Source organism: Danio rerio, chromosome 4 (genome assembly GCF_049306965.1).
Source record: "Danio rerio strain Tuebingen ecotype United States chromosome 4, GRCz12tu, whole genome shotgun sequence".
Classification (NCBI taxonomy): Eukaryota; Metazoa; Chordata; class Actinopteri; order Cypriniformes; family Danionidae; genus Danio; species Danio rerio.
The window spans coordinates 75378371-75402500 of record NC_133179.1 but is presented as its reverse complement, the minus strand read 5'-3'; the positions used below and the strand labels follow the sequence as shown (position 1 = coordinate 75402500).

Sequence of the window (24130 nt, the reverse complement as noted above, 5' to 3'; positions counted from 1 at the left end):
TTACTCGCACATTCTGAATGATCTTTAAAAACCCACTGACTATTCTTAATGAACTAGTTTGTAAATGATGCAATTCTTCATTAGTGATAAAATAATAACAAAGTATGACAGCACAATCATTCAGCACATCATACATGGGTTTATAAGACCGGAACACAGCATTTGTATCTGTATTTATAAACTGCTCACTAATGTAGAGTTAATGCTTAATTCATAGTGTGTTGTTATTATGAAGTGTTACTGAGTATCCTGTTGTCTGCTGCTGTATGTAGTTACACTGATCTGTTTTGTAGAGCTGAAGCCACCAAAGGTGGAGGATGAAGAAGAGGATGAGTTTGATCTGATGACTATAGTCGAGTCCATACGGGCTCAAAGGACTGCCTCATCAGAAAATGCTGTAAGAGATGAAACTACAGGCATCCTCACCTGCCAGGAGTGTGCAATGAGCTTCAGTAGAAAAACAGACTTCGACGCTCACATCGCAGATCATGCCAAAGTAAGACCCTACACCTGCTCTCAGTGTGGGAAGGGGTTCAGGCTGAGGCAAAGTCTTGAAATGCACAAGATGTTCCACACCGGAGGACAACAAGACGATGCTGAGGGACTGACAGGTTGGTTTTCATTCTTGAAGCTCAGCTTCTTCTCAGGCAGGACTCTTGTATTGGTAACATCTTTATTAGAGGGGGTGTTCATAACATTTATAGTCATGTTGACACATCATTAAGTGGTCAAACCGATTTGTCCTTTTTGCCTTAGACCTGATACCACCAATAGTGGAGGATCAAGAAGAGGATGAGTTTGATCTCATGACTATAGTCGACTCCGTTCGGGCTGAAAGGAGCGCAAATTCGAAAAGAGAAGAAACTACAGGTAACTTCACCTGCCAGGAGTGTGGGACAAACTTCAGTGAAAAGAGAGACTTCGACGCTCACATTGCAGATCACGCCAAAGTAAGACCCTACACCTGCTCTCAGTGTGGGAAGGGCTTCAGTCAGAGTCGAAGCCTCGCCACGCACATGAAGTTCCACACCGCGGAGAAGCCCTTCAGCTGTAAGGTGTGTGAAAAGAGCTTCAAATCGAAATACACTCTGAAGTATCACCTGAGAATTCACACTCAAGCACCACAAGAGGTAATATGCGGTCAATGCGGGAAGAGCTTCTCCAGGGAAGGTTATCTGTGGTGTCACATGAAGGTTCACGCCGCAGAGAAGCCGTTTAAATGCAGTCACTGTGGGAAGGCTTTCACCTTTAAAAAAAGCTACGAGACTCACCTGACGCTTCACCGGGAAATGACGTTATTCACATGTCCTCGCTGTGGGAGGAAATTCACTAACGAGAGTAATCTGCGCCGTCACGTCAAGAGTCACCCTGTACAGAAGCCTTTCAAATGTGGTCAGTGCGGAAAGGGCTTCGAGTTAAAGAAAAGGTATCGGACTCACTTGAGGATTCACACCAAGAAAAGGCTATTCCCATGTGCTCAGTGTGGGAAGCGCTTCCCTAAAGAAAGCGATCTTCAGTATCACATGAAAGATCACGCTGTGAAGAAGCCTTTCAAATGTGGCCAGTGCGGAAAGGGCTTCATAATAAAAAACAGGTATCGGACTCACATGAGGATGCACGCCGAGGAGAGACTATTCCCATGTGCTCAGTGCGAGAAGCGTTTCCCTACAGAAAGGGATCTTCGGTGTCACATGAAAGATCACGCTGTGGAGAAGCCAGTTGAACAGAGTCTCTTAAGAAATGGATCATCAAATGATGATAGGATCGATCACGATGATCAGAAATTATTCCCATGTGCTCAGTGTGGAAAGAGTTTCTCTAAAGAAAGCGATCTTCAGTGTCACGTGAAAGATCACACCGTGGAGAAGCCAGTTGAACAGAGTCTCTTAAGAAATGGATCATCAAATGATGATAGGACCGATCACGATGATCAGAAATCGTTCCCCTGTGGTCAATGTGGGAAGAGTTTCCCTAAAGAAAGCGATCTTCAGTGTCATGTGAAAGATCACGCTGTGGAGAAGCCAGTTGATCAGAGTCTCTTAAGAAATGGATCATTAAATGATGATAGGACCGATCACGATGATCAGAAACCGTTCCCATGTGGTCAATGTGGGAAGAGTTTCCCTAAAGAAAGGGATCGTCGGTGTCACATGAAAGATCACGCTGTGGAGAAGCCTTTCAAATGTGGTAAGTGTGGAAAGGGCTTCACGTCAAAGAAATGGTATCAGACTCACATGAGGATGCACGCCCAGGAGAGGCTAATCCCATGTGCTCAGTGTGGGAAGCGTTTCCCTAAAGAAAGGGATCTTCGGCGTCACTTGAAAGATCACGCTGTGGGGAAGCCTTTCCAATGTGGTCAGTGCGGAAAGGGCTTCACGTCAAAGAAAAGATATCAGAATCACATGAGGATTCACGTCGAGGAGAGGCTATTCCCATGTGCTCAGTGTGAGAAGAGTTTCTCTAAAGAAAGCGATCTTCAGTGTCACATGAAGAGTCACCCTGTACAGAAGCCTTTCAAATGTGGTAAGTGCGGAAAGGGCTTCACGTCAAAGAAATGGTATCGGACTCACAAGAGGATGCACGTCCAGGAGAGGCTAATCCCATGTGCTCAGTGTGGGAAGCGTTTCCCTAAAGAAAAGGATCTTCGGCGTCACATGAAAGATCACGCTGTGGAGAAGCCAGTTGAACAGAGTCTCTTAAGAAATGGATCATCATATCATGGTAGGACCGATCACGATGATCAGAAATCGTTCCCCTGTGTTCAATGTGGGAAGAGTTTCTCAGAGAAACTGAGCCTTAACGCCCACAAGAAGATCCACTTTAGAGGAGTTATCTTCAAGTGTAAGCGATGCGGAAAGAGATTCTCTAATAAAGCGGGCATCAAGGCCCACAGGAAAACTCACGCTACACCGCGGCCTTACGTCTGTGGTACGTGCGGGAAAATATTCAACAACAAACAGACGCTGAGTCACCATGAGATGCGTCACGTGAAGGAGGTTCCATGCGAGGGCCGTGCGGAAAGAGCCTTGAGGCGGAGAGAAAAACTGGACAACTCTGTACTGGAGGATCTCAGGAGCGATGTAGAAGCTCAGACTGTGGAGAACTCAGGGCAGTAAACCTTCAGATGAAACGTTCGGGAAGCCATCTATACGAAATGCTGTATTTCTACAGTGTGGGTTCAGGGTTATGAGTGTGTTTATACCATGTTTACCACAGGGATAATTTATACACAAGCTGAGGCTGGTGTGATTAATCGGAGGCAATGTTGAAGTGCATTTTGTTAGTAAAGCCGGTTCTAGTAAATCCCTCACATGGAGATCTGAAAGACTTGAACACTGGGGGAACAGTCTTAACCATCACCCTTGGCCTTCTGTTGTTGGGAATATGCCCCCTTGGCATTTCTCAATCTCAAAATAAAAACAAACAAGCTGTCGATTTAAAACAAGCAGGTGTTTAAGGATGTAAAATCAGGCTATTAAATTTCTTAAGCTATGACTCAAGCTGGACTTTTTTCTCCTTAGACTTATATTCATACGCATGCAAATGCGCCAGACTGGAAACGCAAGCTTGTGCAGCAAGTTTAGTACGCTGGAAAGTTTAAGCTTGGTGAACTCTGACCTGCGAAATCGCATCACTTGACTGCGTGAGACCAATCACAGATCAAAGCAGGAGTTTAAAACATGGACTAATCGCTTGATTTTTTTTAATGTTTAATGATCTTGTTTAACCCCGCCCCTTTCCACAGTGCCGTACGACAGGATTTCACAAGCTCAAACTCTAGTGTGACCGCAGCTTCAGTTTTAAAACTCCTAGGCTGCGTCTGAAATTGCATTCTTCCACACGGTATAGTACGCTAAAATCAGTATACACGCCGAGTAGTGTGTCCGAATTCATAGAATTCGAAAATCAGTATGTGAGAAGTACCAGGATGTCCTACTACCTCCGGCGAGATTCTGAAGTGTGCTATCCCATGATGCAGAATTCATGAATGAGAGTGAAGCGGGTAGGTCACATAATGGCAGATGTAGTACATCCGAGCTTCATTTATACGTTTCTGTTGGAGATGCCTAATAGATTAATAGATACCGAAACAGAGGGGGGAGGGGGATCACCAGAATGGGGAAGTCATAGAGTAAAGTGAGAAAATATGATACACCGCTGTTTTGGAATAGGGAAAACTTGGGCCATCACCATACTGGTAGATCTGTCTCTGTGGGATAGTCGAAGGGGGTGGGAGGTTTGGAGGGGGTTAAAGTGCCTAGCGTCTAGCTGAGATCAAGACCTTTTATTATGTTTGGCTAGCTAAAGCGAGCTACTTCTGGGAGGCCAATCAGGGAAAGAGATCAGAAGGAACAGAGCTGAACTTTTTTATTTTAAGTGAAAAGTAGAGACGTCCAATAGATTAATAGAGACCGGGAAAAGTCCACAGAAGGGAGGGGTGATCACCAGTATGGGGAAGTCCCAGAGTAAAATGAGAAAATTTGATACACCGGTGTTTTTGAGTTATGGAAATGCTGTCTTTACACTGTTTTATATTACTTGTTATTATTTTATTTATACTTGTGTCTTTTATTTCTGTTGATTAAAACACTTTGAATCGCCACTGTGTATGAAATGTGCTAATAAACTTGCCTTCATACTGTATGAGCAGTACGTTTAAATTCAAATACAGTAGCTCCTGAGTAGTGGACGGTTTCGGACGCAGCACTAGTTGACTGAAAATCTACGCATGTCACATGCAAAATTGAAAACGATTTAACTGGAGGATTAATTAGTCGCTCCTCATTGAACTAAGAGTTGCGCTACATCTGAAACCATGTAAAATACAATGTTTATTGGTTTTACTTCAAACTGACACCATAGTCATGAGTTTTGAATCAATTAAACTGATTTAGTTCTCAGTTTTGGCAGAAAAAAGCTGTTGTATGGTAAACGGTGTGCTCTTCAGGACTTACCACATATTCATCACACATTATATAGCCTGGGCCCGGTTTTTCAAAAGTAATCCACTGGGATTTTGGATAAGGGACTGGATCAAATCTTGAAAATGGGTTTTTCAAAAGAAAAAACGGATTACCTAATCGGATTAGATCACGTAATCTAATCTTGGTTTTGATCCGGATCAAATCTTTACTTTGGGTTTTTCAGACCTTTTTTGTAGGATTTGGATCACTTTGATCCAAAAAACCTGGATTAAACTGATCCCACCAGAAAGGTGGATTTAGCGTGGATTTCATGCCCAAAATGTAATAAAAACTTAAAAATGTTATTAAATAGTACTATTTTTGGATCACACAGTATCTTACGAGATATACTATTGATTCATAAGGTTTTCATTTTATTTGTTCATCTGTCAGGCTGTAGTGATTATTGGCTTTAACGTATTCAGCCTTTCAGTATAGGCCTACAGCAAAGTAGAAATAGTTTGGCCTCATAAAATAATCCCCCAAACAGCTGTCAAAATTTACCAAAAACAATACATTTTATTGTCAATAATTGATATCTATATTCATCACAATGGAGAATATTTTTGTTTTTAGAATATTTATTAGTGATGCATGCAATGATTACAGAATAACCAAAAAAAAAAAAAAAAAGTGCAACGAATGGCAATGACTGATTTTAGAAATCTCTTTCAACAATTGCAAAAAGAGACTGAAAGGGCAGAAGCACAGCTTCATCTGGCAGAGGAACAACTGACTCTAACCAAACTGCAGCAAACCAAGGCCAGACTTCAGATCCGCCTCCTAAAGCCTACAATCAGACAAGCTGCTCTCTCCACATCAGATGAGGAAGTCTGAAATTATTGTGGAGTTTTTGACATTAAGTCTTTTTTTTTTTTATTTACATCTATATTTGAAACTTATTATAAATATCCTCAATGTACAGTGTTGTAGGTCTCAGATGAGCGGACTGCTTGAAGAGGATGGGGTGGGGTTTTACTTGTTTTTATTATTTATTATTATTATTATTATTTTATTATTTATTAAATTTTCTTAGTTTTCATTTTAAATAAAAATAAAGTTATATCTACCCCACACTGGCTATTCTACTTGTTGCTCTTTACACAGGCCTATCTATTTATCTACATTGTGATTGAGCACTGGTAATCCAGATTTAGTGATCTTGAAAAGTTCCTATCCGGATCAGATTGATCCAATCCAATGTTGCTTTGAAAAACTGGCTCATAAAGTAAGCTGGATTACGTGATCACGGATCGCAAAAACAGGATTACTAAATCCGGATCAATTTGATCCGGATTAAACCTTTTGAAAAACCGGGCCCTGATGATATGCAGCATGATCTGCATCCAGGAGGATCTTTGATCATGTGTTGGAGAATCACAGACCTGCCGCCTCCAGACAGAAAAAAAAACTCCTAAAAAAGACAAAAGTTTTAAATTATGAGTCATTAAAGTGACAGTATCAGTATACACCGTGTCGAGCTGTTGCTTTGCTCTACATTAAGAGTTTGCAACAGTTGGTTTTATTTTCTTTGTTTACGCATTTGAAAAAAAGGAAGATACAATATTTTGATATGGGGTAAGCTGATGATAAAGCTTTGTTAGCAACAGAGAAAACGGTAAGCTTGTAATCATTCTGTTCTCCGATTAAAAATAAACAAATAATACTGTCCCACATGACACCACAGTAGGTGGAGGACTAGATTTTTAGATTGTATTAAAATATTAAATATTAAACTATATACATTTTAAAAATATAAAAGATGTTAACGAAATCTAGTCGACAGAATGTTAATCACAGCAGATGGAATATTACGGAGGTGAGAGACTTTTATTTTGGTGTAATGTTATGACGTCTTGAAACCGCGTCGCGTTCCCGCATCGGCTGAGAAGGGGAAGAAGAAATGATGTTTTTCAGACATCTAAAGTGTATAAATCGATAGAAAGGTAGCGATGTGGTCATTATATATTTTAGCAGTAATAAATGTGATATTATAAAGCTTCAGCTGACAGCTCTGAGAGTTATTTAGTGCGAGTAAAGCGCGTTTATACACAGAAGAGCAGCAGAAACGCTTATTCTGCCCACTGTATCGTCATTCAGCTCATCACAAACACCAATTCACACACTGTAAGTAGAAATGAAGACACTTCCGCACTAAACCTGCTCATCTTCTCATCTGAATTTCTCGGCATTTTTGCTGTAAAACGACCGGTCACTTTATTAGGTACACCTTACTAGTAAGTTACCGAGTTTTGCCTTCAGAATTGCGTTAATCTGACTGTGGAGGCCATTTGAGTACAGTGAACTCATCATCATGTTCAGGAAGCCAGTCTGAGATGATTGAGCTTCATGACATGCTGCGTTATCCTGCTGGAAGTAACAACCATGCCACGTTCAAAGTCTCTTAAATCCCCTTTTCTTCCCCATTCTGATGCTCACAGTACTGCAGCAGATCCTCTTCACCATGTCTACTTGCTGAAATGCAGTGAGCTGCATTAGGTGTACCTAATAAAGTGGCCGGTGAGTTTACATCATATAACAAAGGACTGTTTATAAGGACTATTAGTAACTCATTTATATAATGTAAGTTCTGCTGGTTTAATCTGTCTTGTCACAGTAAATATGTTGTTGATGATGGTGGTGGAGCGCGTCTCATGTCTCCATGTACAGCTTTCAGACATATCAGTCTATAAAACAGCAGCTTTTCATCTCCCGTCAGTTTCAGCACGTGATCTATCTACAGAAGAGTCGAGCTGAAAATGAGGAAATCAGGAAAACATCTTGCTCATTTTAAAGCCAGAGAGTTCCTTTAACTGTGAGGGATTCTCCTCCAGTGCGCACTAACTAGTGCGCTAGAGAAGTGATTGAGACACAGACAGAGGTTTAGTGTTGATTTCTTCTTGTTTGTGTTGATTCTTCTCCTCTTAAACAGACAGAGAAACTCCTGCTGAAGCGACTGAGCTCCACTATTATAAAGATGGCCTTTATTAAAGAGGAGAGTGAAGACCTGAAGATTGAGCAAGTGTTCACGTTGAAGAAAGAAGAACCTGAGGAGCTGACAGGTTGGCTTTCATTCTCAAAGATCAGTTGATGATAAGTTGGATCAGAAACACTTTAAATGAAGAGGTGTTCAGGAAAACATTAATAATCATTATAGGACACATATCATGAACTAGAAGGTGATTAAATGCATGCTTATGACCAGTGTTGGGGAGATTACTTTGGAAATGTAAAATATTACAAATTATATATATATATATATATATATATATATATATATATATATATATATATATATATATATATATATATATATATACACACAGTGTAAGTCAGAATTATTCCCCCATTTGGATTTTTCTTCTTGTTTAATTATTTCCCAAATGATGTTTCTCAGATTGAGGAAATGTTCACAGTATGTCTGATAATATTTGTTCTTGTGCAGAAAGTCTAATTTGTTTTATTTGGGCTAGAATAAAAGCAGTTTTTAATAGTTTAAACACCATTTCAAGCTCAATATTATTAGCCCCTTTAAGCTATATTTGTTTTGGATTCTCTCCAGAACAAACCACTGTTTCTTGGTTAGTTGTGAACAGTATTGTGTGTAAAATGCAGTTGAATAATCAGATAATGGTTCAGGCTTTTCATTAACGCGTTCACCTAAAGGAGTTAACGGTGTTTCGGGTGTTCACTGTGTTTTAATACCGTTTTGGAGCAGTGTATACAAATCAGCTGTTCATTATGATTTATTAATCAGCACAGTTCATCATTAGGCTCTTCATTATTTGTGAATACAGCTGATGTAAAAACCTTTTAATGTTTAAGGTTTACTGAAGCCACTGCAGGATAAATCCTGTTTTAGTGTAGCCGAATATGTGTGTATTGACCTATTAATATTAGACTAATTTAGGTGAGATGGTGTAACGTTAACGTTAGTAGCTAAGCAGTCGAAAACTGACCATTACTTTGCTACTTTCACAGATTGCTTACGCAAGAAAATAACTTGCTGCGTTTGTAGCAGTGGACGTTTGGTGAGCGCGAGCCTTCTTGCACGCACAGCCAAGAACTGTGAAGGCTGTGAAGTCATTGTATAACAGTGGTTTGTTCTGGAGACTATCCAAAACAAATATAGCTTAAAGGGGCGAATAATATTGAGCTTAAAATGCTGTTTAAACAATTAAAATCTGCTTTTATTCTAGCCTAAATAAAACAAATAAGACTTTCTCCAGAAGAACAAACATTATCAGACATACTGTGAACATTTCCTCAATCTGAGAAACATCATCTGGAAAATAATTAAAAGTGAAAACAATTTGAAGGGGGGTGAATAATTCTGACGTACACTGTGTATACAGGTATTTAAACTCGACGCCTGACTTAACAGGCCACCAGTGTAGCTGTTGGCTGGCAGACCCCCAAATAAAGAGTTGCACACATCTAAACGAGTCGTAATCAAAGCATGGACGAGCCTTTCAGCATCTGGCGTAGAGAGAACAGAACAGATGCGGGCGATGTTGTGTAAGGGGGAGGGGGGTTTTAAGGTTACACAGTCCACAGATTCAGGTACACACAGTACACCAAGATGTCACACCTGCCTGGAAGAAGTTAGAGGAGAACCATCAACTGTAATATCACCATATCTATTAACAGTAGAGGGCGTGCCAATGAGTCAAATCTCAGCCTTATAGTTTTGTTGCATCCAGGCTTGAATCTCTACCAAGCAGGCGTTAAGTCAGGGATGTCAAACTCAATTCCTGGAGGGCCGCAGCCCTGCACAGTTTAGTTCCAACCCTGCTCCAACACACTTACCTGTAGGTTTCAAATAAGCCTGAAGGACTCAACTAGTCTGATCAGGTGTGTTTAATTAGGGTTGGAACTAAACTGCAGAGCTGCGGTCCTCCAGGACCTGAGCTTGACATCCCTGTGTTAAGTGTTGACAGTGAGGCAGATAGATTAGGAGATGTGCTAATGTAAATCTGTGTGTCGTCAGCATAGCAAGGATAGTTAACACCATATTTTTGAAAAGTCTGTCCGAGAGATAGCATATAAATGTTGAACAAAAGTGGCCCAATACCGAAATCTGGGGGACACCATGACACAGAGGGACGGCCCACGATCTGTGCCCTTCCCAAATACAGTTGACATCAGAAGTTTACATATGGAAGTTTGTCTGATGGTAAATCATACTGAACGCCTACTATTTTAGGTCTGTTCGGATTACTTTAATGATTTACTTTTGCTAAATGCCAGAATACTGAGAGAATTGTTTATTAATTTCTAGACAGTCAAAAGTGCACACACGTATTCTGGGTATTGTTTAGCTTTGCTTTTAAACTGTGTAACTTTGGTCAAGTGTTTTGGGTCTCCTTCCACAAGCTTCTCAATAGTTTTGGCCCATTCCTCCAGACAGAATTGCTGTAACGGAGTCAGATTTGTAGTCAGTCATGACATTCTCTATAGGATTGAGATCAGGGCTTTGTGATGGCCACTCCAAAACATTCACTCTGTTGTCCTTAAAGCACATGTGAACTCATTTGGCAGTATGCCTAGGCTCATGATCTGTTTGGAAGAGCCATTTGTGGCCAAGTTGTAATGTCCTGGCTGATGTGTTGAGATGTTGCTTCAGTATTTCTCCATAATGTTCTGTCTTCATGATGCCATCTATGCTGTGAAGTGGACCAGTCCCTCCTGCAGCAAAACAGCCCCACAACATGATGCTGCCGCCCCCATACTGCACAGTTGGGATGGTGTTCTAGGCTTGTCTGCGTTCCCCTTTGTCCTCCACATGTAACACTGCTCATTATGGACCAATCTTAGCTCCATCAGAGCACAGGACATGTCTCCAAACATACATCAAATAAGGCATTTACCTTGAGGTAGTTTTTGCAGTTGACTCAGAAACACACGCTCAAGAACAAGGCTCTTGTTTCTTCATGCTTTCTTCAGGACCTCCTGTCCTACAACATACTTACACATCTGACACTCGATGACTCTCGAATACCCTGTCGGAAGAGTCTAGAGGCTGCGACTGAGCGTTAACAGTGTCTGCTTTAATGTTAATGTTGTTTTGGTGTGTTTACACAGATGAATACTACATTAGGAGCTCTACACTGCAGCAGGATTCTGCAGGTACGCTCCTCCTCATGTGGTTTATACTAGATTTGAAACCATAAGCTTCTCTGAGTATGCTGTCGTCTGCTGCTGTATGTAGTTACACTGATGTGATCTGTGTTGTAGAGCTGAAGCCACCAAAGGTGGAGGATGAAGAGGAGGAGGAGTTTGATCTGATGACTATAGTCGAGTCTATCCGGGCTGAAAGGACTGCTGAAAGAGACGAAACCGCAAGCATCTTCACCTGCCAGGAGTGCGGAACGAGCTTCAGTGAAAAGAGAGACTTCGACGCTCACATCGCAGATCATGCCAAAGAAAGACCCTACACCTGCTCTCAGTGTGGGAAGGGCTTCATCCAGAGTCAAAGCCTCGCCACGCACAAGAAGTTCCACACCGGAGAGATGTCCTTGACCTGCAAAGTGTGTGGAAAGAGCTTCACATCGATATACAACCTCAAGTCTCACCTGAGAACTCACACCAGAGAAAGGCCGTACAAGTGCTCTCACTGTGGGAAGGCCTTCATGAGCAGCGGAGCCCGATGTGCCCACATCAGAATTCACACCGGAGAAAAGCCCTTCAAGTGCTCGCTGTGTGGAAGGTCTTTCACCCAGAGGTCAGCCCTTGCCTCGCACAAGACAGTTCACACCGGAGAGAAACCCTTCAGCTGTAAAGCGTGTGGGAAGAGCTTCACGGCAAAACGCTATCTTCAGCGTCACGTGAAGCTTCACACTAGAGTGCAGCCCTTTACATGTGGCCGGTGCGGAAAGGGTTTCCTCAATAAATCAAGTTATCAGCATCACATGGAGGAGAGACCATTCCCCTGTGGTCAATCTGAAGAGTTTCTCAGATGAGATCAGCTTCGGGAACTGGCCAACTCTGAGAAACACTCTGGAGATAGAGTTGAACACTGAGGGCTGTACATCCTCAGACATTTCACACGGCATCTGAAGCATCAGGAACAAAATGAATGTAGAAAGTCAGACTGAAGATGTGGTGGAGAACCCGTTCAGATGATGAACTTCTGTATGGATTGGTGGTCCAAGTCCCTAACCATTAGGCGACAACCTGAAACCCACAACTACCATGCAACCATCAGGCAGCTGTATGATAGAGCGGCCCAGACGGAAGACACTCCTCCTTAAAGGCGTCTGAAGGACTCTCAGAGCATCAGAAACTAAACTCTCTGCTCTGATGAGACTCTAACTGAACTGTTTGGAGTGAACGCCAGGCGTTACGTGTGGAGAACAGCAGGCGGCGCTCATCAGCAGGCTAACAGCATCCCTACAGTGAAGCATGGTGGTGTTGGCATCATGCTGTGGGGATGTGTTTCAGCAGCAGGAACTGGAAGACTAGTCAGGATAGAGGGAAAGATGAATGCAGCGATGTACAGAGACATCCTGAATGAAGACCTGCACAAGAGTGCTCTCCACCTCAGACTGGGGCGACGCTTCATCCTCCAGCAGGACAATGACCCAAAGCACAGCGCCAACATATCAATGAAGCGGCTTCACAATAACTTGCTGAGTGGCCCAGCCAGAGTCCAGACCTAAATCCTATTGAACATCTCTGGAGAGATCTGAAAATGTCACCGTCGCTTATCATCCGACCTGATAGAGCTGGAGTGGTCCTGCATAGAGGATTCAAATCAGTTTTCTGTAGATCAGTTTTGTGGGCGGAGTCACTGGGATCCTGTTTTATCCTCAGGAAATTAAAGAAAGGAGAGACTTGTTGTGTTTATTTCACTCCAGCATGACGGTGGACACTCTACACTACACACACTTCTGTCCACACATGTTTATTTTGCATCATAAGAGCCCTTTAATAAAAACCTGCTGATAGTTGTGCACTTTTAAAGTCGTTATTTAATGATTACTTTACAATAGACTGTAGTTTGTGCTACGTTTAACACAGTAAAGGCTGAATGAACGTGCGTATGTAAGTTATTTAGTTAAATATGACCTCCTGAATGTTTTCCCCTCCCTCAAATGAGAGTTTCTGCAGGGTGTGATGTCTGATGATGAAACATGCAGCAGAGCAATCGTGAATAACAGTGGCCACATTACAGTCACGCACAAAACATGCCGTCCAACTCGAGCGCCGTGCTGTATTCAGTACCTGCAGTCTCTCGTGTAGATCAGCCGTTACTGATACAGATTCATTATTATTCTTACAGTGGTCAAAGGCCACATTTGGTTTGAGACGGGTGATGGACAGAGACTGCAGAAACTGATTATATTCCTCCTCAACACCCTCATTTTACTCAAAGACCATTGAGCACCGTCTGCATTTGAGGAGTTCATGATGGATTCTGTAGTTAAATGGACATCACATCACTAATTAGTTTTTAATTACACTTCTAATTCCTCTTGTGTGTATATTTCTGTTCACTCTTGTGATTTGTAGATGCCAGCACATGAAGAAGACTGCAGAAAATAGGAGAAACAGGAGGGAATCATTAAAGTAACTTTATATGAGGATGATATTTAGACATAATGGAGTAAATGAAGAACTGTACAGGTTTGTGAGATTCTGAGATTGGGGAGCATGTCATTTAACATTAATATGAAGCACAGAGAAGAAGGTTATTGAAGTACTGGAGGAGTGAGTGAAGTAAACCCTTATTTAATTTTGTATGATTAGAAAATAATGTAAAGACTTTTTTTATAAACACTGAATTAATAAAGAGATTAGTGACTGGATTAATATATTTTAAGCTTTTAATCATTTTTTCTTTTAATAAAATTAAAGTGTAGAATTCTGCCTCACTCCAGCACAGCTGGCGGACTGACTTTTATTTTGTTATTGCGTAATGACGCCATGAAGCAGCGTCGCGTTCCCGTGTGTGAGTAAAGCGTATTTGTACACAGCAGAGCTGCAGAGGAGCTTATTTTGCTCTGTATCGTCATTCAGCTCGTCAGAAACACAAATTCAGACAATGTAAGTAGAAATGAAGACACTTCTTCACAACCTGCTGTTCTTCTCACCTAATTGTTTCAGCATTTCACTGTAAAACGACCGGTGTTACAGTCACCGGCCACTTTATTAGGTACACCTAGCTAGTGCCGAGTCTTGATTTCTTTTTCTTTGTGTTGATTCTCCTCTTAAACAGACAGAGAAACTCCTGCTGAAGCGACTGAGCTCCACTATTATAAAGATGGCCTTTATTAAAGAGGAGAGTGAAGACCTGAAGATTGAGCAAGTGTTCACGTTGAAGAAAGAAGAACCTGAGGAGCTAACAGGTTGGCTTTCATTCTCAAAGACCAGTTAATAAATTGGATCAGAAACACTTTACTTGAAGAGGTGTTCAGGAAAACACTAATAATCATTATAGCACACATATCATGAACTAGAAGGTGATTTAAGCATGCTTATGACCAGTGTCGTTGCCATTTTAAATGTGAAAGTAACATTGTAGGTGATATCTTCATTATTACGCCACATCATAACCTATTTTTGACATTAACATCATAAATCGGACATGTTTATAAAACGCATAACGAATCTAGACTACTCAAGAATGAGCTGAATATGCCGTGCATTATGATCCTCGCGTCTCCAGTAAGCACTTATCCACAAACTACTTACTTCATAACAAGCGTAATACCCCCTCTGACGCTAAATAATCCAATATATACTCTCATTCAGTTATTAGAACAGTAACGTTACATTGAGAGTCGGTGAACCGATAATACTGCGCATGTGTGATTCAGTGAACCAAACACAAACGGTACATCCTGCAGTTTGAGTCCTCCATAATACACACACTTATTAATGATTCCTACATGTCATCATCGTGATGAAGAGTAGGCAAAATCTAAGTGCGGACGGGCCCCTGTGCCCATAATGCCCATTGGCTAATCCGGCCCTGTCCATTACTACTGTGTGTCTAACCTCAGAGCAGTCTTGCACACATATTGTACTTAGGGCTGCTGTCTTGTGGGCTGTTGTGTTTGAGTTTGAGGATGGGTAGATGGTTGTGGTAGATGATAGTGTTCATGTTCAAGTTTTTATAATACAATATTTATCCTGTTGATTTTTTTAATCTTGTATCAAACAAATATCCTCATTTAAATAAAAAAAAACTGAAACTAATAAAAACTAAACTAAAACCAAGACATTTTTAAAATATAGAAACTAATAAAAACTAGGAAATCTGCCTCTAAAACTGATCAAAACTGACTGAATTTGAAAACAAAAAGTCAAAACGAAATAGAAACTGAAACGAATGGAAAATCCAAAACTATTATAACCTTGGCAGGCATTCACGCATTAAGCATGTTTGCACCTAAAAACAGCAACATGTCAACTTGCTGCAGTAAACAAAGCCCACAATGCTTGCCCCGCCCTCAAGCTCTTCTTATTGGCCCAGTGCGCTAGAACAGAATGCGAATGGATTGGTTAATATCAGCTGTCAATCACTCAGTTCCAATGACAGAGAGCTACAGCAGCGAAAATGTAAAGGTCTGAATAGGAGAGAATGAAAACAACACTGACAGATTTACATTTAGTCATTTAGCTGACGCTTTTATCCAAAGTGACTTACAAATGAGGACAAGGAAGCAATTTACACAACTATAAGAGCAACAATGAATAAGAGCTGTAGGCAAGTTTCAGGTGTGTAAAGTCTAAGGAAAGCATTAGTAATTTTTTTTTGTTTAGTTAGTGGTATATCCAGAGAGGCAATTGCAGATTAGGAAGTGAAGTGGAGACTAAATAGTTGAGTTTTTAGTGGTTTCTTGAAGACAGCGAGTGACTCTGCTGTTCTGATGCAGTTAGGGAGTTCATTCCACCAACTGGGCAGATTGAACGCGAGAGTTCGGGAAAGTGATTTCTTCCCTCTTTGAGATGGAACCACGAGGCGACGTTCATTCACAGAACGCAAGTTTCTGGAGGTGTAACGGTTGCCGTATATTGGTAGAATTTTTGCGTCCCGTTCTCTCTCTCTTTTTCTATCTCCCTCTCTTTCTCTCTCCCCATCTCTACCTGTCATATTCTTTAGGTCCGCCTTCGCGGAATCTGATTGGTCAGGAGACCAGTCACTCATCATTGGGTGACGTGGCGCTGTCACATATAAGGACGCCAGGGAGAGCGGATGAGCGCGCTTTTCCTTTGATCCCGTTTTTGTGTATTTTTGCCGACATGATTTTGTTTTTCGTTAATTTTGCTTAACTTTCGTTTGGATAAAATTATTTAGTACATTTACTGCCCATTTTTGATCGAGATTGTGATTTCTGTACATTTATATTCGATTGTTTGTTTGTTACTTTGGCACAACTCTTACCTGCTCAAATCCAAAACAGAGTTGACTTTGTCCTCAGAGTAAGGCGGACAGGGAAGATGTCGTACGACTTCCATCTTACATACACGTAGTCAATCCATTGTTTAACACACCAGGTAAGAAAGTGAATGCCACTTATGTATTTGTTTTGTTTTTAGTTCAGAATAGGTAAGTTTACGGCGCTCGGCGCTGAAGATTTTTCTTTTTCTTTTCATGTTCTAGTGAGGTAAGGGTTTCGCTTATGAGTTAGAATTGTTTTGTTATATTTATTTCTTTGATTTGGCTTCACTGGCGTCCCCTTACTCTTGAGTTGACCTAATTTTGTTTGATACTTTGTTTAATTTGTTACTTTGTTATTGTAAATATTTTTCTGAGTGTATATATTTGGGCATTATTATGATTTCACTTTTTTGTACAATAAATCACTTTTGTTGGCAGTTTTGTTGATTGTGTCTTTTGTTTTCACCCATCATCATGTAAAGGTACCACACCTCTTAAATGTTATTACTTTTACCCTAGACTAACATCAAAGAGGTTGTAACATACATCTGCACACATACATCTGCAGAAGTGAGAGCAGATAAGAAGGAGCAAAGCCAGAAGGTGCTTTGTAGGCAAACATCAGAGCTTTAATTTGATGCGAGCAGCAACTGGCAGCCAGTGCAAACGGATGAGCAGCGGAGTGACATGTGCTCTTTTAGGTTCATTAAAGACCACTCGTGCTGCTGCGTTCTGGAGCAGTTGAAGAGGCTTGATAGAGTTAGCTGGGAGCCCGGCTAGTAGAGAGTTGCAGTAATCCAGTTTGGAGAGAACAAGAGCTTGAACAAGGAGTTGAGCTGCATGTTCAGATAAGAAGGGATATCTTTTATCCACTCTTGGAAAAGTGTAAATGCTGGATTGACATTCAGCACATGATCACTGATCAGATGTGCCATTATTAGTAACTCTAGGTGGTTTCTAAAACTGAATCTGCACGGTTCAGATCTTACCTCTCAGACAGGTCATTCAGGGTGTCTTGGAGGGGAGAGGTGTCCAACCTACAGCATCTAAACACTGGGGCACCTCAAGGCTCTGTTCTTGGGCCACTTCTCTTCTCCATCTACACGTCATCTCTAGGACCAGTCATCCAGAGACATGGATTCTCCTACCACTGCTATGCTGATGATACCCAGCTATACCTCTCTTTTCATCCTGATGATCCCTCGGTTCCAGCTCGCATCTCAGCCTGCCTGTTGGATATTTCACACTGGATGAAAGATCATCATCTTCAGCTGAACCTCGCAAAAACGGAAATGCTTGTAGTTTCTGCCAACCCGACTCTACACCATAACTTTTCAATCCAGATGGATGGGGCAACCATTACTGCATCCAAAATGGTGAAAAGCCTTGGAGTAACGATTGATGACCAACTAAACTTCTCTGACCACATCTCTAGAACTGCTCGATCTTGCAGATTCACACTCTATAACATCAGAAAGATCCGACCCTTCTTATCTGAACATGCAGCTCAACTCCTTGTTCAAGCTGTTGTTCGCTCCAGACTGGATTACTGCAACTCTCTACTAGCCGGGCTCCCAGCTAACTCTATCAAGCCTCTTCATCTGCTCCAGAACGCAGCAGCACGAGTGGTCTTCAATGAACCTAAAAGAGCACATGTCACTCCGCTGCTCATCCGTTTGCACTGGCTGCCAGTTGCTGCTCGCATCAAATTCAAAGCTCTGATGTTTGCCTACAAAGTGACTTATGGCCTTGCTCCTTATCTGCTCTCACTTCTGCAGATGTATGTGTCCTCCAGAGACTTGCGTTCTGTGAATGAACGTCGCCTCGTGGTTCCATCCCAAAGAGGGAAGAAATCACTTTCGCGAACGCTCACGCTCAATCTGCCCAGTTGGTGGAATGAACTCCCTAACTGCATCAGAACAGCAGAGTCACTCGCTATTTTCAAGAAATGACTAAAAACTCAACTATTTAGTCTCCACTTCACTTCCATCTGCAATTGCCTCTCTGGATATACCACTAACTGTACAAAAAAAAAAACTACTAATACTTTCCTTCTTAGACTTTACAGAACTAAAACTTGCCTATAGCACTTATTCGTTGTTGCTCTTATAGTTGTGTAAATTGCTTCCTTGTCCTCATTTGTAAGTCGCTTTGGATAAAAGCGTCTGCTAAATGACTAAATGTAAATGTAAATATGTCAATATCTTCTGTGCAATATCACACAGCACCCGTGAGAACAGCACAGTGATTGTTGTTAATTCAGTTAATCTTATTCATGTCAAGCAGTGTGTGCAGGGCCGGTGAGTGCATGCAGAGTTTTCTTTATTTGTTAGTTGTGATTAGAGTGTTAATATATAATAGACTCTGTTAATATGTGTAGTAACGCTGCTCATCATTTTTGGTGGGTGCGACTAAATTTTGGCTGGTGCGGGTCACCAACCCTGTTCCTGGAGATTTGCCTTCCTGCAGATTTCAGTTGCAACCCTGACCCAACACTCCTCACAGTAGTTATGAAGTGCTTCTTCAGGTCCTATCTAATTGGTGTCTTTGATCAGGGTTGAATTCTGCCAAGTTGTCCTCGCTGCTGCTCATACCTTGTTGACGTAGGCCAGGGGTGTCAAAACTCGGTCTTGGAGGGCCGGTGTCCTGCAGATTTTAGCTCCAACCCCAATCAGACCTGGGCTGGCTAATCAAGCTCTTACTAGGCTTTCTAGAAGCATCCGTGCAGGTGTGTTGAGGCAAGCTGGAGCTAAAATCTGCAGGACACCGGCCCGCCAGGAACGACTTTGGAAACCCCTGATGTAGGCGATCGTCAACTATGTAGCAGACCTTATACCGCCCACTAAGGTAACGCCCATGCTTCTGTGATGGATGGGTTTAGAGTACGGGTGGTGTAGGCGATCGTGAACTACGTAGCGGACCTGGTCAACTATGTCATCAAGCTGAGGGCTGCAGCCAGGACCGTTCCAATTCTGCAGGAAGGCAGATCTCCAGGAACAGGGTTGGTGACCCCTAATATAAACAGTACAACATTAGGAGCTCTAATCTGCAGCAGGATTATGCAGGTACGCTCCTCCTCATGTGGTTTATACTAGATTTGAAACCGTAAGCTTCTCTGAGTATCCTGTTGTCTGCTGCTGTATGTAGTTACACTGATGTGATCTGTATTGTAGAGCTGAAGCCACCAAAGGTGGAGGATGAAGATGAGGATGAGTTTGATCTGATGACTATAGTCGAGTCTATACGGGCTGAAAGGACTGCTGAAAGAGACGAAACTACAAGCATCTTCACCTGCCAGGTGTGTGCAATGAGCTTCAGTGAACAATCAGACTTCGACGCTCACATCGCAGATTATAATAAAAAAAGACCCTACACCTGCTGTCAGTGTGGGAAGGAGTTCAGGCAAATTGGAAGCCTTGTCACGCACAAGAAGTTCCACACCGGAGAGATGTCCTTGACCTGCAAAGTGTGTGGAAAGAGCTTCTCATCAATATACAGTGTCAAGTCTCACCTGAGAACTCACACCGGAGAAAGGCCGTACAAGTGCTCTCACTGTGGGAAGGCTTTCATAAGCAGTGGAGCCCGATGTGCCCACATCAGAATTCACACCGGAGAAAAGCCCTTCAAGTGCTCGCTGTGTGGAAAGTCTTTCACCTATAGATCAGCCCTTGCCTCGCACAAGACAGTTCACACCGGTGAGAAACCCTTCAAGTGCTCGCTGTGTGGAAGGTCTTTCACCTATAGATCAGCCCTTGCCTCGCACAAAATAGTTCACACCGGAGTGACATCCTTCAGCTGTAAAGTGTGCGGAAAGAGCTTCGCATTTAATTGTAATCTTGAGCGTCACATTAATGTTCACACTAAAAAAAAAAAAAATAAGTGTAAAGAGTGTGGAAGGAGGTACACTAGCAAAGGCGCCCTAACTCAACACCAGAGGTTCAATCACACAGCATAAGGGTCTTCCATGTGGAAACAGCTTCAGGAACTGGCAAACTCTAAGAAACACTCTGGAGTTAGAGTTGAACACTGAGGACTGTGCATCCACAGATATTTCACACGGCATCTGAAGCATCAGGAACAAAATGAATGTAGAAGGTGGAAACCCCGTTCTGATGATGAACTTCTGTATGGATTGGTGGTCCAAGTCCCTAACCATTAGGCGACAACCTGAAACCCACAACTACAACAACTTGAGAGGCGCTGCATAGAGGATTCAAATCAGCTTTCTGTAGATCAGTTTTGTGGGCAGTCACTGGGATCCTGTTTTATCCTCAGGAAATTAAAGAAAGGAGAGACTCGTTGTGTTTATTTCACTCCAGCATGACGGTGGACACTCTACACTACACACACTTCTGTCCACACATGTTTATTTTGCATCATAAGAGCCCTTTAATAAAAATCTGCTGATAGTTGTGCACTTTTAAAGTCGTTATTTAATGATTACTTTACAATAGACTGTGGTTTGTGTTACGTTTAACACAGTAAAGGCTGAATGAACGTGCGTTTGTAAGTTATTTAGTTAAATATGACCTCCTGAATGTTTTCCCCTCCCTCAAATGAGAGTTTCTGCAGGGTGTGATGTCTGATGATTAAACATGCAGCAGAGCAATCGTGAATAACAGTGGCCACATTACAGTCACGCACAAAACATGCCGTCCAACTCGAGCGCCGTGCTGTATTCAGTACCTGCAGTCTCTCGTGTAGATCAGCCATTACTGATGCAGATTCATTATTATTCTTACAGTGGTCAAAGGCCACATTTGGTTTGAGACGGGTGATGGACAGAGACTGCAGAAACTGATTATATTCCTCCTCAACACCCTCATTTTACTCTAAGCCCTACTGAAAAAAACAGCTTAAACCAGCCTAGGCTGGTTGGCTGGTTTTAGCTGGTCAACCAGGCTTGTTTTAGAGGGGTTTTGGCCATTTCCAGGCTGGTTTCCAGCCATTTCCAGCTTGGTCTTAGCTGGTCAGGCTGGGAGATGACCAGCTAAAACCAGCTTGACCAGCCTAGCCAGGCTGGGAGCCCAGCCAAAACCAGCTATATCCAGCTTAAACCAAGCTGGTTTTAGCTGGATTTAGCTGGTCATTTTCCAGCCTGACCAGCTAAGACCAGGCTGGAAATGGCTGGAAACCAGCCTGGAAATGGCCAAAACCCCTCTAAAACCAGCCTGGTCGACCAGCTAAAACCAGCCAACCAGCCTAGGCTGGTTTAAGCTGGATTTTTCAGCAGGGAGACCATTGAGCACCGTCTGCATTTGAGGAGTTCATGATGGATTCTGAAGTGAAAAGGACACAGCAAAGTGACACATTTATTAGTCTTTAATTACACTTCTGAATGCTCTTGTGTGTGTATTTCTGCTCACTCTGTTGATTTTTAGATACCAGCATGTGAAGAGGACTGCAGGAGAAACAGGAAGTAAATTATTTAAGCATTTATATTTATTATTTAAGTATTTTTTATGTTTGAGGATAAAATTTAGTCATAATTGATTAAATAAAGCACTGTACAGGTTTGTGTGAGATTCTAGGATTGGGGAGCATTTTATTTAACATTAATATGAAGCACAGTGAAGAAGGTTATTGAAGTACTGGAGGCGTGAGTGAAGTAAACCCTTATTTAATTTTGTATGATTAGAAAAAAATGTTTGATAAACTCTAGATTAGTACAAAGATTAGCGACTGGATTAAGAATGATCTATTAGTTATTTTAAGCACTTAATCATTGCTTTTTCTCGTATTAAAATTGACATTAAGCACAGCTGGCGGACTGACTTTTATTATGTAAGTAATGGCGTCATGAATGTGCGTCGCGTTCCCGCGTCTGCTCTGAGGGGAGAAGAAATGATCGTTTTTAGACGTCTAAAGTGTTTACATGCTCAGAAAAGCGCTGTGGTGATTTTAGCACTATTAAATGTGATATTTTAAAGCTTCAGCTGAGAGCTTTGAGAGTTGTTTAGCGCGAGTAAAGCGCGTTTACACGCAGAAGAGCTTATTTAGCTCCCTGCATCGTCATTCAGCTCATCACAAACACCAATTCACACACTGTAAGTAGAAATGAAGACACTTCCGCACTAAACCTGCTCATCTAGATGTTAAAGAATGTTCATTGTGTGCTTCATTAACTGTGACTGACTGATTCTCCTCCAGTGCACACTAACTAGTGAGCTAGAGAAGTGAATGAGACACAGACAGAGGTTTAGTCTTGATTTCTTCTTCTTCATGTTGATTATTTTCCTCGTAGACAGATAAACTCCTGCTTAAGCGAGTGTAAAGATGGCGTTTATTAAACAGGAGAGCGAAGACATCAGGATTGCAGACGTGTTCACACTGAAACAGGAAGATCCTGAGAGGACTGAAGAAACATTCAGAGTCAAACATGAAGATCCCGAGCAGCTAACAGGTTGACTTCCATTCTCACATTCATTTGAACACTAATAAAACACTAATCAGTGATTTATATTTGCATTTTTATATCTCAGACCTGAAGCCACCCAAGGTGGAGGATGAAGAGGAGGATGAGTTTGACTTCATGACTATAGTCGAGTCTAAACGTGCTGCGAATGCTGACACCACCAGCCATTTCTCCTGCCAGGAGTGTGGAATGGGCTTCAGCCAAAAGAGAGATTTAAAAGACCACGTGAGGGACCACACCGAAAGACCCTACACATGCCCCCGCTGCGGACTGAGCTTCACGTTAAAGCGCGATCTTCAGAATCACCGCATCACTCAGCACTCGATACAGCCCTCGATATGCGGCCAGTGTGGGAAGCATTTCAGGACAGAGGACAAACTCCTGTCCCACATGAAGACTCACACCGGAGAGCAGCCGTTTGTCTGTGGACACTGCGGGAAGGGCTTCACCATCAAGAGAAGCTATCAGTATCACATGACGCTCCACATCGAGGAGAAGCTGCTGACCTGTGATCAGTGCGGGAAGAGATTCTCCCATGAGATAAGCCTGTACCACCACAGGAGAGTCCACCAGCCCAAAAACGGCTGTTTCGTATGTGAGCTGTGCGGGATGAAGTTCAAGAGGAAAGACCACCTGAAAGCCCACGAGAGAGTTCACGTCGCCGGCAGCCCTTACGTGTGCGTGCATTGCGGGAGGACGTACAGGACCAAAGGCAACCTAACGCAACACGAGAAGAGGACTCACGCAACAACTGTGTGCGCAGATCTCCAGACGCCATCTTCAGATGTTTAACTACAGAGAAAGCTCAAACTCAATTCCTGGAGCGCCGCAGCTCTGCATCGTTCAGCTCCAACTCACACCTGCTCAAGAGTCTCTGGCAGTCCTTCATTAGGGGATCAGCTGTGTTCGATTAGGGTTGGAGCTTAACTGTGCAGAGCTGCGGCCCTCCAGGAATCCAGCTCGAGACCTGTGATGTAAGCAGACGAAATCTATCCTCACAGAGATGAGGTATATAAATACTCGAACTGGCGACCTTCTTGCAGTGAGGCCACCACTAAGGCACCCAAGTGGTAGAAGTTATAACAAGGGTTAAACAGAACACTGTTTATAGAGAAACGTCCATCAGGTTTGTGTGAGTGGAGTGAGGGGAGCATGTCATTTAGCACTGCGTTTATTTACTATGAAGCGCCAAAAGGTTGATGAAAGAGTGAAGTAAACTCCAGTTTCATTATGTGTATCATACAACAATTGAGAAAAAAGATTAGTGACTAGTTTGAGAAATATCTATTAATTATTTTCAAGCTTTTAATCGTTCTTTCTCCGATTAAAATGAGCATCTTTAACAGTTGGTGAGGGACTTTT

General features: G+C 42.2%; 4 protein-coding genes across 10 annotated transcripts in view; all 4 read left to right on the top strand.

The window, feature by feature from the left end:
* LOC101886464 (uncharacterized) overlaps positions 1-4642 on the top strand; it is a 12073-nt gene extending 7431 nt beyond the window's left edge. For both annotated transcript variants that reach the window (XM_073948308.1, XM_073948307.1), the window contains exons 4-5: positions 294-611; positions 757-4642. In XM_073948308.1, coding sequence (XP_073804409.1) covers positions 294-611; positions 757-3116 — 2678 coding nt within the window. In that variant the 3' untranslated portion in view covers positions 3117-4642. The remainder of the gene's footprint in view (positions 1-293; positions 612-756) is intronic.
* Positions 4643-6822: 2180 nt separating this feature from the next.
* si:cabz01063885.1 lies at positions 6823-13782 on the top strand. Of its 5 annotated transcripts, XM_073948933.1 has the most exons (6): positions 6823-7091; positions 7406-7484; positions 7684-7811; positions 7897-8026; positions 11049-11093; positions 11202-13782. In XM_073948933.1, the coding sequence occupies exons 4-6, from the start codon at positions 7942-7944 to the stop codon at positions 11924-11926; spliced, it is 855 nt and encodes a 284-aa protein (XP_073805034.1). In that variant the 5' UTR covers positions 6823-7091; positions 7406-7484; positions 7684-7811; positions 7897-7941; the 3' UTR covers positions 11927-13782. The 5 variants fall into 5 exon arrangements, with proteins under 5 accessions (XP_073805034.1, XP_073805032.1, XP_073805033.1 ...); XM_073948931.1 differs by lacking the exon at positions 7684-7811; XM_073948932.1 differs by lacking the exon at positions 7684-7811 and having other exon boundaries at positions 6823-7163.
* Positions 13783-13892: 110 nt separating this feature from the next.
* zgc:162948 lies at positions 13893-20770 on the top strand. The gene is given in 3 exon segments (NM_001082919.1): positions 13893-14012; positions 14185-14314; positions 19527-20770. Coding segments are annotated over 2 exon segments (867 nt in total). The 5' UTR covers positions 13893-14012; positions 14185-14229; the 3' UTR covers positions 20309-20770.
* A 1362-nt stretch (positions 20771-22132) lies between these two features.
* zgc:174310 lies at positions 22133-24116 on the top strand. 2 transcript variants are annotated; one of them, XM_005164947.6, is made up of 3 exons: positions 22133-22400; positions 22602-22756; positions 22836-24114. In XM_005164947.6, exons 2-3 carry the CDS (start codon positions 22630-22632, stop codon positions 23558-23560), a joined length of 852 nt encoding a protein of 283 aa, XP_005165004.1. In that variant the 5' UTR covers positions 22133-22400; positions 22602-22629; the 3' UTR covers positions 23561-24114.
* Positions 24117-24130: the final 14 nt, after the last annotated feature.

What these genes read in the sequence shown, in the direction of transcription:
- zgc:174310 (XM_005164947.6), top strand. Translation starts at nt 22,630, where the DNA reads ATGGCGTTTATTAAACAGGAGAGCGAAGACATCAGGATTGCAGACGTG. An exon ending in AGATCCCGAGCAGCTAACAG is followed by an intron (nt 22,757 to 22,835) that starts GTTGACTTCCAT and finishes TTTATATCTCAG; the next exon opens with ACCTGAAGCCACCCAAGGTG.
- si:cabz01063885.1 (XM_009301078.5), top strand. Translation starts at nt 7,942, where the DNA reads ATGGCCTTTATTAAAGAGGAGAGTGAAGACCTGAAGATTGAGCAAGTG. An exon ending in AGAACCTGAGGAGCTGACAG is followed by an intron (nt 8,027 to 11,048) that starts GTTGGCTTTCAT and finishes GTGTTTACACAG; the next exon opens with ATGAATACTACATTAGGAGC. An exon ending in ACTGCAGCAGGATTCTGCAG is followed by an intron (nt 11,094 to 11,201) that starts GTACGCTCCTCC and finishes TCTGTGTTGTAG; the next exon opens with AGCTGAAGCCACCAAAGGTG.